The sequence below is a fragment of the Cololabis saira genome, chromosome 8, assembly GCF_033807715.1.
Source record: "Cololabis saira isolate AMF1-May2022 chromosome 8, fColSai1.1, whole genome shotgun sequence".
NCBI lineage: Eukaryota > Metazoa > Chordata > Actinopteri > Beloniformes > Belonidae > Cololabis > Cololabis saira.
Window position 1 is genome coordinate 31,229,330 of NC_084594.1, and position 15,312 is coordinate 31,244,641.

The 15,312-nt window shown below is 41.8% G+C and overlaps 2 protein-coding genes across 5 annotated transcripts in view; both read left to right on the forward strand.

The window, feature by feature from the left end:
- Nucleotides 1–4,913, forward strand: part of dlgap4b (discs, large (Drosophila) homolog-associated protein 4b) — a 149,868-nt gene extending 144,955 nt beyond the window's left edge. For 3 of the 4 annotated variants that reach the window (XM_061727741.1, XM_061727743.1, XM_061727742.1), the window contains one exon: nt 809–4,913. In XM_061727741.1, the coding sequence (XP_061583725.1) occupies nt 809–1,051 (243 nt within the window). In that variant the 3' untranslated portion in view covers nt 1,052–4,913. The remainder of the gene's footprint in view (nt 1–808) is intronic. The other variant, XM_061727744.1, reaches the window with a different exon arrangement.
- Nucleotides 4,914–5,551: 638 nt separating this feature from the next.
- On the forward strand, nt 5,552–13,148 carry LOC133448838 (proline-rich protein 36-like). The gene is made up of 3 exons (XM_061727745.1): nt 5,552–5,864; nt 8,047–8,288; nt 9,637–13,148. Exons 1-3 carry the CDS (start codon nt 5,846–5,848, stop codon nt 11,146–11,148), a joined length of 1,773 nt encoding a protein of 590 aa, XP_061583729.1. The 5' UTR covers nt 5,552–5,845; the 3' UTR covers nt 11,149–13,148.
- The last annotated feature ends 2,164 nt before the right edge of the window (nt 13,149–15,312 follow it).

Genomic DNA, 15,312 nt, shown 5'->3' on the forward strand with positions numbered 1-15,312 from the left:
CCACCATTTCTCCCACTCCTATTTTTTTGTTTTTTAACCCTGTCCCCTGTGTGGGATGAACTCTTAACAGGGCCTCCCTGTCCAGCGCAGAGGGGCCAGAGAGATCCCTCTAGGCATGCATGGGAAAAAACCACCTCAAACAGGGCTGATGCTGGTGTGTTTTTAAGTGCAAAGCCCTGCTTTGAGCATGCATGTGTCATTTTTCTAATGTGTGTTGCAGTTGAGCATGGCTAAGATGCACTGGCTCATATGACAGAATGCAGTCTTGCTTTTGCTCTGTGAAGTCCATGTTTGTGTTTGTGTGGCTTATGTTGCTTATTAATAACTCTTTGTCACGTCTGCGTTGTGTGTTTCACATAATTCTTTTTTTTTTTTTATTGCATTTATTAATTTATTTCTTCATTACTTCAGTCGTGATGCCTTTGCATCATTCCCTTTGGTCCAAAGGTGTCTTGTGATCGTCCCGATTTAAAATAATGACTAATATGCCCTTACATGCACATTAGCATTTCATCTCCTTTGGAAAGATTCCATTCAAAAACTTGCTTTTTCAATGTTTCCCTCTTTGAACCTGTTGTCTCTGGTCTCAATGTTTCTGTCTGTCGTCTTCAATCACTAAATGTTATTCTAAGCTTTACAGAGAAGGATCAGCTTGAGATAGATGTCTTGTCAAAGTCCTGTCTGCTAAACCTGTGTGAAACAAACAAACAAAAAAGTGTTGTCAATTTATCTCACTGTACTACTTTCTTTGTTTTTGTTCATTTTTTTTCCCCCTCGTCTGTCATCCGTCACCGAACCAACGAAACAGGACGAAGAGAAGACGCCTCCTCCGGCATCAAAGAAGCCTGGTAAGGTTCGACCGCCGCTTGGCCGTGAGAAGAGTGCCGACTCTTCATCGACTTCTTCATCAGCCTCTGCAGAAAAGCAGAGACAAGAGGCTCGCAAGCGTCTTCTGGCTGCCAAGAAGGCCGCCTCATTTCGCCAGAACTCCGCCACAGAGAGCGCGGACAGCATTGAAATTTACGTCCCCGAGGCCCAGACTCGCCTGTGAGAGAAACGAGGAGCGTGAAGGCTCAGAGGACAGATAAGTGTCGTAGAAACACCTGGATAAAGGGAAGGATGTTTTATTTAGTTATTTTTCCCCGGAATCCAAATGAACTATGCTGAGTAAATATGGATGGATGGTGGGGAGGAGGAGAAATGTCGTCCAGAGAAGTTGTTTCATTGGGTTTTCACATTTACAGTTATAGGCTGGTCCTCGTAGAAACAGAATTAGATATTGATACCTTGTTTTTTTTTTGTTTTTTTACTTTTTGTCTTGGACTATGAAGCGGGCTGCCATAGAAGATCTCACCTGATGAATTTCTTGTTACTTTCTTGAATGATTAAAAACTAATTAAACTATTGGTATAATGACTATTATAGGCTAAATAAATCTATATAAACACTCTTAAAAGTTCCTCTATCTTGGCTATAAGATTTATTAAGTGATCTGAAGGTAAGCATTAGTGCTTCTGTCTCCCACCGTCTCGCTCTCCTCCCAGATCACTGGCCATCTTGTAGCTTTGCACAGCACCACCTTGTGGCCATCACACATACTGCGCACATTATACAACCCACCCTAAACGTCTTCCTCCTACTCTTTACTCACCTCTTGGTTTTATGTAAGATTTCATACACTTTAAACTATTCTAAATACCTTTTTGAATCATGAAAATGAAAGTCGGGTTTAAATGGTGATTTTATATAGTCCCTACCATGACCGTGTTCTCAGAATGTTTTGTGTCAAATATTTTTAATACTGCTGAGAATCTGTAAAGTTCAGCTTCCTAATAGTCTTGAATGAAAGCACATTCCAATGTAAATCAAGACCATGCATGAAGATGTTTAGTTGTCAGGGTGACTGTTGCCTCAGTATACTGTTAGGTGGGTTTTCTTTTTTTGTTTTTGTTTTTATTACTAATTTGCGTCTCTCTTGCTTTTTATTTTAGCAACACATTAATGGATATCGCAGGACTTTTGCTCCATTTAATACTTTTTAAGTGCTTTTATTAACCTCACTGGGCATTTAAGTCGTACATCTCAAACTAATTTTGGACTTAAACGTAATTCATGCAGCAGGATGAGCAGGTTAAAGCAAATCACCCACCAAAATCAGTCCACTTCACTAATGTTGTGTTTTTTTTCCCACCACACAGATCAGCACACAAAAATATCACACTTCTTTTCAACATATATTGGAAAAAAAATATTTTTCTAATTAAATTGTTATTAGAGCAACATTGTGTTTACATTACTTTTTTATTTTTGCTCGTTGACGACTGTAGAAGCCAAAGATGAACTCACCGTTTCAGATTCATCTCGTGTATTGAAATGTTAGCAACCTGTGAAAGCAGGCGAGGTGGACTGAAGCCACAGCAGCATATGTATTATAGATTTAACCTTTTGATATGCACGTGGCCAGACGCGTAAGCAGAAGCACCCATTACTACGGTAACGTGGAGTAGCTGTGTCAGAGCATTCAGGACCAGGAAGCTCCACTTCCTCAAAGAAAGAAAATCTTACTATGGAGAGGATGTGGGACCTCTGGAGGACAACAGCAGACACTTTTAGTCCAGTATCCATATTTCTTTTTTTTTTTTCAAACTAAAGGGGCATTCAAATATGATAGCAATTTGGTCTGTTATATTTACAGACTCCTCTTTTCCATCTGAACGGGTTCCTCTCAGTTAATCAGTATGAAGAAGTCCTAAAGTACTTGTTTTAGGATTTTACTCTATCAATTACAGGTCCAGCCATACAGTGGTCTGCCCTCAGGGACCGCTCTTGTTTGCTTGTCTTCCATCGGCATTTGGCATCTTCCAAATGGTGAGCAAACAAAACAACTTTCCTGTCCTAATTGGTTATGCTAAACTGATCCTCAGCCACACCAGTGCTTTGGCTGAGGGAAGACTTCTCTCTCTCTCTCTCTCTCTGTTTCTCACCCACTGTGACCCAAGCGTTTGAGGTTCCAGATTTAAATTGGAAAAGCCCAATAAGAACCATTCTTTCTAGCCTTTGTTGGGGAGAGCTTTCTCTTGATGGCAGACCATTGTTTTCCTGTTGTGTTTGCCTGCTGGGGATGACTCTCCAACAAGGAAAATGGCTCAGGGGTGTCAATAGCTTGTTCCCTGATTGCTGCAACCCCCCTCCCATTTGACTAGGGTGGGCAGCACCGTTAGCACCTGAAGGCCTTTTGTGTGACTGACACAGTCACCGGCTTGATTTGATTTCTGACTGCCACTGAAGAGTTTTGACAAGGAGTTTTTCCCCCTAAAATAAGCATTCATAGCTGTCTCCTATTTGTGTTAATTAACTTATAGGCATCACAAGTAATACAATTCATTCACAGCATGCACCCCCTGCCACACTGAAGAATATTTCAATATGTTACGCAGTTTTATAAGATCTTTTTCTTTTCTTTTTTGCTGGCATCAGTTTTTCTTTTTCACACAACTGTATGTCAACTGCAGATAAAAGATGAAGCGATACCTCTAATACACTGAGGTAGAGAAAGTTGACACTTATCTGTTCTGCTGAAATCCCAAGACTTGTCAATGTCATACTCGAGACAAAAGAGCTCATCTCATGCATTTGAACGAGGCGATTCTCCAATATACAGATACACTTCTTGTTGAGACGAGTATGTCTATTTCCTGGGAAGGGTTATCAATGATCCTCACAACTGCACTGTGGGGGAAGGGTTGTGGATGTAAAACCACATTTCAGGATGAGAGTGGTCCCCATACAGGAGGGATTGATAGTGAAGTGTCATTGAAAGTATGCTTAAAAAGCTAGGTTTTTTTTTTGGCAGGTCTTGGGCTTTTTTTTCTTTTCTTTCAACGATTTTACCAGTTTCCAGCCCTTAAATGTGTCTTTTTAACATCATGTTTTATTATTGATAAATGTGCAGAAGCAGTTGTGTAAATGTCAGATGAGGCAAAGACGAATCACTCGTACACCAACGTCCCTTCCATGAAACCGGTGTACTCTTACTTTTTTTGTTACTCATTTATCTTCTCTGAACTTAGCTTTTACATTACATGAAGTTTACTTTCCCTCCAATATTTAGTACTTATTACTGTATGCCTCTTTTGGAACAATTTAATGTATTGTGAAAAGTTTGGCCCATAAGAGGCAAGTGCAAAATGAGTTAACTCCAGAAAGATGGTTTACCTCAGCTGGTGATCATTATCCTTTTACACTACTGAACACGTGCTTGCAACGAAAGAAAGAGATAACCAAGTTTATTAGCATCTTTGCTTTGTTCTACTTTGAAGGGGGGGAACTGGGTAAGGGTTTTAGGGGCTGAGGCCATGCACTTAAAACTAGAAATATGATGTAGCAAAAAGTGTCTAAATATATATATTGTATAAAGCAAGCACATATTTTAAAGACTAGGCTCTGTTTATTAGACTTTACATAGGATGTGTGTACTTCAGGGTTTGATTAAAACAAAAACAGGTTGCACTGTGCAAGACAAAGTTGTGAGTGTGTGGGTATGTTGTCCATTAAATGAGATTTATCTAGATCCCTGTTCACTCTGCTTTCATGACATTTAAAGGATGTGCAATACGGAGGAAGGAGGTTCTTTGAAATAAACAAGACTATCTTGCATTTCTCCCCTTGTGCTTCTTAAAGTCATCCTCTGTAAATAGGAATAAAACCAGACTAAAATCTTCATCTTTTACAATGCTGTAGATCTATTTATACTATTTCAAGTTTGTTCATGTGTATAATGCAGAAACGCAATGTTCAATAAAATGCACACAATACTTTCTCAGAAGTTCATCATGACTGCGCTTGCTTACTGTTTTGTACTTGTTGATTTTCAACGTGAAATTTGTCTTTCAAGAACTATTATCAATATTATATATACTATATTATTACTAAATGAATAACAATATATGTCTATTTTTTTTAAACCCTTTGAAAATAATTTGAATTACTTTGAAGCAGCTTTATTTGGGATTAACTCTTGGAGTCAGTACTAGATTGGACATTTGGATAAGATCTACATTTAAATGGTTACACTTACACGTATGGGAAATACTCTAGACTTTGACATTTTTTTTTTTTAAATCACAAGCTTTAAGTCATTGCAGAATTATTCCCCACAAAGTTGATATAGTTATGTTATTCAAGACTTGGGTCATTCAGGTTACCATAAAACGTTTTCCACGTTTTGGATTTATGTAACAAGAACCATTTGCATTGTTATGTAAAGCCATACGCTTTGTTTCTCCCAAACAGAACATTGACCACAATGGTACAAAAATATGTAAACGTTGTTTGTTACACATATTCTGAATTCAGAGGTTTTAACCCAACCGAGAAAATACCAGTTTCAACGAAAGTCTGCGCTATATTTTGAATGAAATGGTTCTCCTGTCAATCAAGACGACGCAGAGTCTGGCCCGCTGTCTAACGGAGCGCTGTGATTGGCTGATCCCCGCGCAGGAGGCGACTTTCTGCGCTCTGATTGGCCGAGAGCAGTTGAGGAGGCGGGACCATTTCAACTCTGATTGTCAAGACTGGTAACGCGCTGGCGCTGCGACGGCGTGCAGGTAAAAGAAACAAGCGACGAAAGAGGAAAAAAAAAAACACTGAAAACACTCGTCCTGGCCGAAAGCGAGAGTTGCAATGGAAACGTGGGACTCTTTTCGTGCCACGCAACCTTAAAAAGTGAGGTTTTTAAATCCGGCGGAAAAGCATTGACACCTTTTTTGTGGCGTCTTGGAAGAAAGTGCCATCGCCTGGGCTGCCAGACACGCTTTGTACAGCTGCGTGTTTCCATCAACAAAGAATGAAGCCCCTGAAACGAGGTGAGCCTCCTCATCCCTGCCGGCTCCGTCCGCGGGTCCCAAAGTGTCCTGGTCGCCGACCACGACCTGAAAGCGAGGGGGTTTTCCGTCCCGAGCACTGCAGCGTGTGTTTGTGTGGAGATTTGGAGGGACGGCTAGCCTCAATTATGGCTCCGCGTTAGAGCGACGCAGAGCTTACGGCGTAGGTTACGCAAACGACGCGCACCGTACGCGTCCCATACGGCGTGGGCTCTGTCGGTGTAACGCGGAACCATAAATCAGCCTTTATCTGGAGGCAGGCATGGTGTCCATCTGGCGGAGCGACATGCGGGAGGCTGATGCCGCGTTCCATTTGTCCTCGGAAGTGGGGATTTCCAAGTTCCCAGTAGGATTTTTCAACTGGAACGCCCCTCGAAGTGGGATTTCCCACTGGGAAAGTGGGAGAATCTTCACCAACCCCGAGTTACCATTCAAAGATGGCTGCCCCGGTTGTAAACAGTAGAAGAGAGCTCTAAAAATTCGTAGCACTTCATTCTAGTTTTGGTCACACTAAATCAGTCGTATACAAGTATTGTTCGGCATATATATTCTGCTATAGTGTAATTTACATTTTTCATGTGGTATATGCGAACTACAAACTTGTTTACCTACTTTGTAACTGGAACGCTGATAACTCGGCTGTGACGTCATTCCCAGTTCCGAGTTCCGACTTCCGAGGTAAATGGAACGCAGCATTAGCCTGCCCGGCCGCCTCCTTTGTGCGCTCCAGATGCCTCTTTTAGCCACTATTTACACATATCACCCACTTATACCCGAGTACTTTGCAGAGCTGTCTTTAATTTTGCTCGGACTCTTAATTGTTAAGGGTTATTGACGGTCACGTTCACATTTCCAGCTCTTGAAGCTCCTCGTGGGAAAGAAAGTTCAGTGGATTTATTTGTTTGAAACTTCCCTCCTGAGCTGCAGCATTCATGCTGTTTTCCTGTGAACCTTTATTAACTTGTGTCGACAGAGAGGGTGATTTGGTAAACATGAAGTTGGCCTGTTTGACAGCCTGTGTGATTTAACACAGTGACTTTGTCTTTGACGGGTTTTTGTTTTTGTTGCTTGGTTGGTGTTTTTTTTGTTTTTTTATTGAAACTTTTTATCAGATTGGATTATATTGTTTTGACGTTTGCAGACACGGTTTTGTTATTTTATAATAAAGCCCTGTGGTTGTGCGTGGGGTTTTGTTGTGGTAATCACGTACACCACGTTTCTCCCTCTGGGGGGAACCTGGAGTATGTCAGGGAAATATGTCTTTGTCAAACCCAGCACACAAAAAAGTTTACCTGATAACTTTTACTGGGAATAATTTTGACATTTAAGATTTTTTTTTGTGGTGGGTGGGACAAATGTTTGCGCAGCCGCAAAAATGGTTATAGAGCTGCAGTTGTGATGGGATTGTTTTGTTTATTTTAAGTTTCCCCTATATTATTCAACTGCTTCCCCTTTTGTAGATATGAAAGATTTAAGAGAGATTTTTTTGTTTCCACCGTGTTGGCTCTTGTTAGTATGTTTTTGTTTTTTGGGGGGTTTTTTCCCTCTCTTGCATGGTCAATAGATTCCTGGGCCATTGGCTTCAGTGATGTTGATATGCACACAATCTCCTTTGTGAGGACAGGCGCTGCCCCTGGGGGTCAGGTTTCAGCCAGCCTCACAGAAAGACATTTACTGCAGTCTGTGGCCCACCCCTGGGATCAGGCATGCTCCATTTTGAGGGGAGATTTCCTCCAGTGACCAACCATGGTTTACAAGGGAAATTTAAAAAAAGAGCTAACGTCACAAAAGTAATTGCTTGCACACATTCTTCTCGCAGCCTCACTTTTGAAGTTGTGTTCTTGTTTGCTGCTTGATTTTGGACCAGTTTGAGCATTTTATGTCCCCAGTTTTGCTTTAATGGTGTCTGCTATTGTAAAAGGGATAGTTCAGGTTTCAGTTTGTGCTCAAAAGCAAGCGTGTATATGTAAGAGTATAGCCACTGGATTAACTGTCTTTCTAAGAGATAACAATCAGGGCTATACCTTCAAAAAAAAAATCCAATTTGACACACAAGTCATGATTAAGTTTAATAGCCATTATAAATCACTTTGCAGTCATCACGTTAACAGACGCGTGCAACAAATGATCTATTTTTTTGTAATTTTTTTTTTTTTTGACTCAGCTCTGGAGGAAGATAACCGGCCGGAGCAGGAGCACTCTTCTGCCATGTCGGACAGCGATGACGGTTCCCCACTCGACCTGTCAGGAAGAGGGCTCCTCGGGAAGCGCCGTCGCCGTGGCAACTTGCCCAAGGAGGCGGTGCAGATTCTTCGGAGCTGGCTGTATGAGCACCGCTTCAACGCCTACCCATCAGAGCAAGAGAAACTCAGCCTATCGGGTCAGACCAACCTCTCTGTGCTGCAGGTGAGGGGTGGCTTCTAATATTATGCATTTGTGTTTTGTAGTTGTGTTTTTACTTCTTGATAACTTGATCTGATGTTTATTTTGTCTTGTCTTTTTTTTTTTTTGCATAGTTTAAATGTTTTGTTAGATGAGTCCCATGAACAAGTAAAAACACTAACTAGGCAGTACCACGGTGCACTGTGGTGAACATCTTCCCAATTTTCCATTTTCACTTTGCCTCTGTAGTACATACTTCCTTTTTCCTGCTCAGAACACGTAGTCTGTGCTAGATAAAGCGTTAGAGAGCAGTGGGAGGCGACGGCAGCAGAGCTAGTTGTTATGTAGTCAGTTCACTGGAATGCCTTTGGCTCGCGTGTCTGTGGCTCAGCATATTTGAGCTCAGACTTTCATTACTGCCAGCTGTCTGAGTGCTCGTCATCCGTCTTTCTCACAAATGTCTTTCTTGCTGTACCACCAGAGGGAGTGAGTGAGTGAGTGAGGCTTTGGCCACAAAGGCAGATGAAGAAGGGTGATAATTTAAGCCAGATATCACAAATAATTTAAAATCCTAGATGTGATGCAGGATTGAATGTATGAATGTGGTTATTAGGGCATATTTAAATGTCGTCAGGTCTCAAAATGAATCTATGCAGACTAGGGATGGGCGGTATGGACTAAAAAATGTATCACGATAATTTCTGACATTTATCCCGATAACGATAAAAATGACGATAAAAAAAATACCAATTCAACTTCACCTTTTTAACTATAAATATATCACCACATTCAGTCTTTGGAGCCAAATCACTGCTCTAAAAGAATACTAAATGCTACTAAACTACACCAATTAAATTGAATTAATGAAAACCAATTAAATGAGTTACACCTGTACTGCAAAACTGGAATGACTCAGATTTGTTACACAAACGCGTATCAACGGGAATTTTTCTTTCTTTCTTTCTTTCTTTCTTTCTTTCTTTCTTTCAGGTTTCTTTCTTTCTTTCTTTCTTTCTTTCTTTTTTTTTCTTTCTTTCAGGTTCATATCTTTCTTTCTTTCAGGCTCATTCCTTCCTTCCTTCCTTCCTTCCTTCCTTCCTTCCTTCCTTCCTTCCTTCCTTCCCGTACGTTGTGCGTGGATTTAACACAGAACCATAAATCAGCTTTACACAAAAACGTCATCAATGGGAATTTATCGTTTTTACCGCAAGATGACAAATTCTTACCGTGGGGAATTTTTTTGACGGTTTATCGTGAACAGTAAAATATCACCCATTCCTAATGCAGACTGGTTTCTGGTTTTAATGTAAGCAGAAAGTGACAGGTTTGATTATAACGGAAATTGTTCCTCTTTTTTTTTTCCTCCCCCCAGATATGCAACTGGTTCATTAACGCACGGCGCCGCCTGCTCCCTGATCTGCTCCGTAAGGATGGCAAAGATCCTACTAAGTTCACCATTTCCCGTAAGGTTGGTGGTAAAGGTGACGGGCCCTCATCTAACGGAGGTGGAGCCGGCACTCCAGAGACGAGCGCTTCTGCCAGCTCTTCTCAACAGCGGCCATCTGTAATCCGCTCTGCGCCCACGTTGGACCTGAGTTTACTGGGGAACACGGCCACAGCTATTCTGACGGGAGCAGGCTACCCTGGTAAGGGAGGATCAGTACAGGCACTTATGAAGCTGGATGCACAGAGCCTTTTAAGGGAAGCAGAGGAGAAGGGTTGTTTCACCAGCACAGCAATGGCCGCCAGTCCTACCGGCGGCCTCTTCAACACGCCTCCTCCCACTCCTCCTGAGCCGTTCCCCACCCAGGACTTCAGTGACTTGAGGCTCCTGGTGGACGCAGCTCTGCAAAGGGCGGCCGAGCAAGAACGATTCGGAGACACTCAAAGCAAACCCCTAGAGACTGTAAAGACTGAACTGGAAGATTCAAAGTGCAGTTCTTACAGCAACGACATGGGCCCAACACCACCTCCAGAAGAGCAAGTCATGGATCCTTCCAGGGTCCAGAGTCTGATGGAGAAGGCTATGGCTGTTCCAGTTTCAGAGGGAACTCCAGGAAAGTCTCCAGTGTCTGTGTCTTCGGGCGCCTCTTTGCCAGTTTTGGCTCCAGTGTTGCTCTCAGCCTCGAGGTTGTCTCCTCTTCCAATAAGCAAAGTTATATGGAGCCCCTTGGATAAGGACATTGTGAGAGCATCCAGTCCAAACCAGCCTCAGCTCATCCCTGCACATCTGCCTACCATTGTGCCAGTTTCTGCCTTAGTCTTTGGACAGCCTGATTTGAAGAAACCAGCGGCTGTTCCAGCACTCACCCCAGCTCCATCGTCATCGTCCACCTCAGCCTCAGCTCCCACCACTCGTCTTGAGAGTGTATCAGTGCCAGCAGCTCTACCAGCGACAAGTCCCATTTCAGTCTTAGCTACAAGCCAGGATTCACCAGCAACCGGAGCTCCTCCCCCAGCTGTCTCCTCTCAGTCAGTCTCCAGAGGAGTCCTGCCTCACCTGCCGTTCCCCAAACCTCCCCTGATCCCAGTAATGGCCCCATGCACATTGTCTGCTTCATCTTCACTGTCTTCACTAGTGTCAGTCTCAGCACCAGGGTCTGCCTTTGTCCAGGCTTCAGCTGTCGCTCCAGCCTCCCCTCCAGCAATAACCCCTCCCACCGGCCTCAAGCCCCACCTCGCTGCTCCGCCGCTGCAGCCCTCCTCCTCCACAAGCAGCAGCAGCGCTGGTTCACAGAGGAATTCGTCTGTGGTGCCCAGTGTTTGGAGCATGGTTCATCCCACCAGCAGGCAAGCCAGCTCCCTTCAGGTGGTGAAAACCCCCCTGGCCACAGTGTGGGGACCACAGCACAGCCTGCACTCGGTGAGTGAGCCTGTGAACTAGGTGCTGCAGCTGCACGTAGCGTATCTGGAGTGGACTGACTACAGATACGCCTCAAAGCTGGACATGTTTCTGTATATAAGAGAATGTAAAAAAGAAATCATCAGTCCATTTAGACGTGAAGCCTGCACCAAAGTAAGGTAACGGGCATGAATTTACGTTTGGGACTAAGATCTTTTATTGTTTCATACACTGTTTACTATAGATGCCAGTTCCTTGACGACTGTTTGACGCTCTGTCGAAGAGTAAACATTCCTCAATATAGACTAAAAGGTTTTGATGCCATCTTTAACAACTGTTCCATTTTAACATTTTGAATGTGAAGGGGAAAGCCCACAAATTGTGCAAAAGTTTAATCAACGTAGGTCTCCTCAGTAGCAGCGCTGAACTTTTTTTTTTTTTTTTTTTTTTTTTGAGGCATTTGTATAATTAATTACTTCATCCATGACTTTTCTTCCCCCTCAGAACAACAACAAATACACTAATATGTATTGTTGTGCAATTCAGAAGATCAACTTTTATTTTACTTATTTATTTTTATTTTATTTTAGTTGTTTGTTTAGTCTGGTCTTTATTCCAGCACACTTCCTTTGTCATGGAGCAGAGTAGGAGAGTCGAATCCTCTGCAACCTCCCCATTTTCCTGTTTTATTATACATCAATTTTCTAACAACTAGGGGAGGGATGACACTTTTCATCTCTGCTGCTCTATAAATAATTTTAAATACAATGCGTTTCTATTTTTGACAAGTGAATTCCTTAACTGTATAATAAGAAACAAGCAGTATTTTCTCTTTTCTGTATAATTTCACCCAGCTCCCAACAAGAGTGCAAAGGAACACTAAATGTTTAAACCCCTCATTTAGAGTAGATATGTATTACCTAAGAAGACATTTCCTTGGCATTTGGGAGCCTTAGGGATTGCTAGGTTGTTTTTTTTTTTAATCTGAATGTCTTTACTAACGGGGAAATAGTCAGTGCTCACACGTTTTCAACAAAGCAATTGTAACACGGATCGTTTACTTTTGTTTTTGTAAGAGATCATCAATGCATTTTAGTTTTTTCTCCATCTATGTTGTCCACTTTCATCAGAAATCCTTTCTATAGAGTTTATAATCATTCATAAGGCTGTAGTTTCTGTGAAACTGTGTTTAGAATAAATCGCAATATAATATTGAATGCCAGCTGGACAGCATCTGTTAACTGTAGCAGTGTGTGTGAAGAAAAGCTGTAACTGATGCTGTAGCAGGATTGTTTTAATCAAATCATCAATACTGTCATGTCCACCAGTGTCAATGAGCTGTGTTTAGTACTAACGGTTATATTTTTGCATGTGCAAGTTACGAGGATGCTGAAGGAGGAAGTCGGGTGTTGGGTTTGCTGAGCAATGACCACTGAAACATTCCCAGAATACCTCCTGGTCTGTTGATATACATTTCAAATTTGTTTTGTTTGCCTGTCCTTTAATTCAGTACAGTGTTTTTCTTTTTCTTTTCTCTAGCAGTTTTTATACCTCAGTTTACAAAGGTCACGTCAGACTTGAGTCATATGTAGAATACTAAGTGTGTTACGGTAATATTTTAAATATTCTTACCTCGTTCCACTGTGGGAACACCCTCTCGGAGGTAATACTTGGAATGGCTGGCTATAAGAGTAGGTTTTATATGGGATTTATTTTAGATTTTAGATGCAAACTGACACTCCTGAGGAAAAAGAGGTGATTATGTAAATATTTTGAAGGTCAACCTTTTTTTTTTTTCTCCCTCTTTTTCTTTTGGGCTGAGTTCAGTTTCAAACTAGTTTCTTTACAGCCAAATGTATTCAGGAAGTTCATGTTGTAAATCATGACTGACTGTTGGTGGTCTGAGTGGCTGCTGTGCCTTAAGCCTGACTGAGGGATGATCTTCCCTTTTTTTTTCCTTATGTATTACAAACTCAATAGTCTGTGCAATATATGCCTTAAACTTTAAATGTGTGTTTTTGTATGACCATATTTCAAGCTTTCCAAGAAATAAAAGTTTTCTTTTCATAAATACATGTCCCTTTCCTTTTTTTGCCAAATGCAGTTGCTGTGAAATCAAATGTATAGATATAAGTAGGCTTCTTTACCAATTAAGTGGGGAGGTGATTTGTCCCACTATTAAACGTTGCAGGGATTTGGTCACCTTGATTTGCTGACCTGAGACTCATCTCATTTGTGCTTCCTTTCTCCTGCTTGTGACGTGAAAATCTGTCACGGGGAAATATTTCAGAGGTTGTTTCAGTTCCTCAAATGCACTGGGAGACGAGGAGATGTACAGGATGCACTAGTGCAGTGATTCTTAACCATAGGGCCGCGGCCCACACTTGGGCCGCGAGCGCCATCTAGAGGGCCGCGAAAAAAATTCAGTTTTGTACGTGTGGGCCGCGGGGGCCGCGGGACTGCATAGCAACTCCCGACCAAATGAGGAGAAGAAGACCCTCAGCTAGCTCTAGGTGTAATAGTAAGAGAAATGGTGTGTATTTATAGAGAAAATCCTTCATTTTGCACAGAATAGGTTTAGATCCGCCAGGATCAGGGATCGATTACTTGGGTCTGCGCCCAGAGCGAGCGAGCGCGGCGTGATCATTTATCCTGACTCGTCCGCGCAGCCGGGGAGGTCGGTGCCGCTCGGGCGGTGGGCTCCATCGTTACTGCTGAAGGATTGTACATGTAGATGTGTCTGCTGGACTGGACTGTTGTTCGGGCTCGCAAAAGCATCGGAAAGTGACTCTGCTGCAGCGGCCAGAGAGCTGCGGGTTCTGCCCGGCCGTCTCAGCTGATCAGGCTCGGATGAAATCCGACACGCGCAGTCCTGACAACTTATTAATGTAAATAAAACTTAGTAAGTTACTTAGTAAGTAATTAGCTTGACTCTTACAGAGATGAGAAGCCTAACAGGTGGAAAGGGAAGTTCAACCCGGAATGGACAGATTCATCCTGGTTCAGTCTTCCCACTGGGACAAAACCAGTGTCTCATACGTTCAGAGACCGTGGCGTTCAAAGTGCGAAAGTAAAACGCCACTGAAACAAAACACAAAGTTTTTCATCAAACATATCCACTCAAGTCTGAACTGAAGTCACAGAAAATAAGCTGACCATCTTAAACATGTTTGGGTCCACATACAGCTGTGAAGCAGCTTTCTCCACAATGAACATAATTAAAACTAAATATCGTTCCAGGTTCATCAATGAGCACCTTCTCATGTGTATGAGAACCTGACACCAACCAGCCCAGATTTAAACTCCTGGCAGGAGAAATTAGAGCTCAGTTCTCTCACTGAACGACAGAAAGTGAGAGCATAAGATTAAGGGGAAGAAAGAAAAACTGCAAAACTTTTAAATTGCTAAGATGTGTTTATATTAATTTATTATAAAAATGTGTTGAGACAATTAACAAAGAAAAGGGGAAATTCAAACTGCTGGTAAAGAAATAAAATAAGATAGCATTTGAAAAATAAAATAAAATCTTATTTATTTATTTTATTTTTAAGAGAAAAAAATGTGTAATTGAAGTTACACATGTTAATGGGCAAATATGTATTTTTTTAATATAACAGTCAGATGCAGATGTTGATACAACTATGAGGCTACTTGAATATATATATATATATATATGTGTGTATATATATATATATATATATATATATATATATATATTTATTATGATGTTCTGGACCTTCGCTGCTATACAGTGTTAATATTTAACGGGCCTCAGGCCACTCTGTACTGAAAAAATTGGGCCCCAAGGTCAGAAAGGTTAAGAACCCCTGCACTAGTGTATCCTGTCTAGGTTTTTTTTTTTCTTGTTTTTGTTTTTCATCTCCAACTTTTAATTTAAAGCAAATATATGCAGTCTCAGGAACACCTCTAGTACTAATCAGAAGTACATTTATAATGCACATCGGTGGGATGCAATGGTATTTATCATATCAGTATGACGGATGTACGTGTGTGTATGTGTCCTGTACTACAGCTTGTACAGCCATCAGCTCTCAGCTTGACTCGGTTGGGCCGATGTCAGACAACATTCTCCATCACTTTGTGAAAGGATGTTTCCTCCCTCCAGGTTTAGACACAAGGCTTGTATGAGGTGGGAGGTTACGCTGCTTCAAAGGGCACTTCATGAAATACTTTGACCCCTTAGGC

Excerpts from the sequence above, each read along its gene's own strand:
- LOC133448838 (XM_061727745.1), top strand. Across the intron at positions 8,289-9,636 it reads CCAACCTCTCTGTGCTGCAG|ATATGCAACTGGTTCATTAA; the intron begins GTGAGGGGTGGC and ends TCCTCCCCCCAG.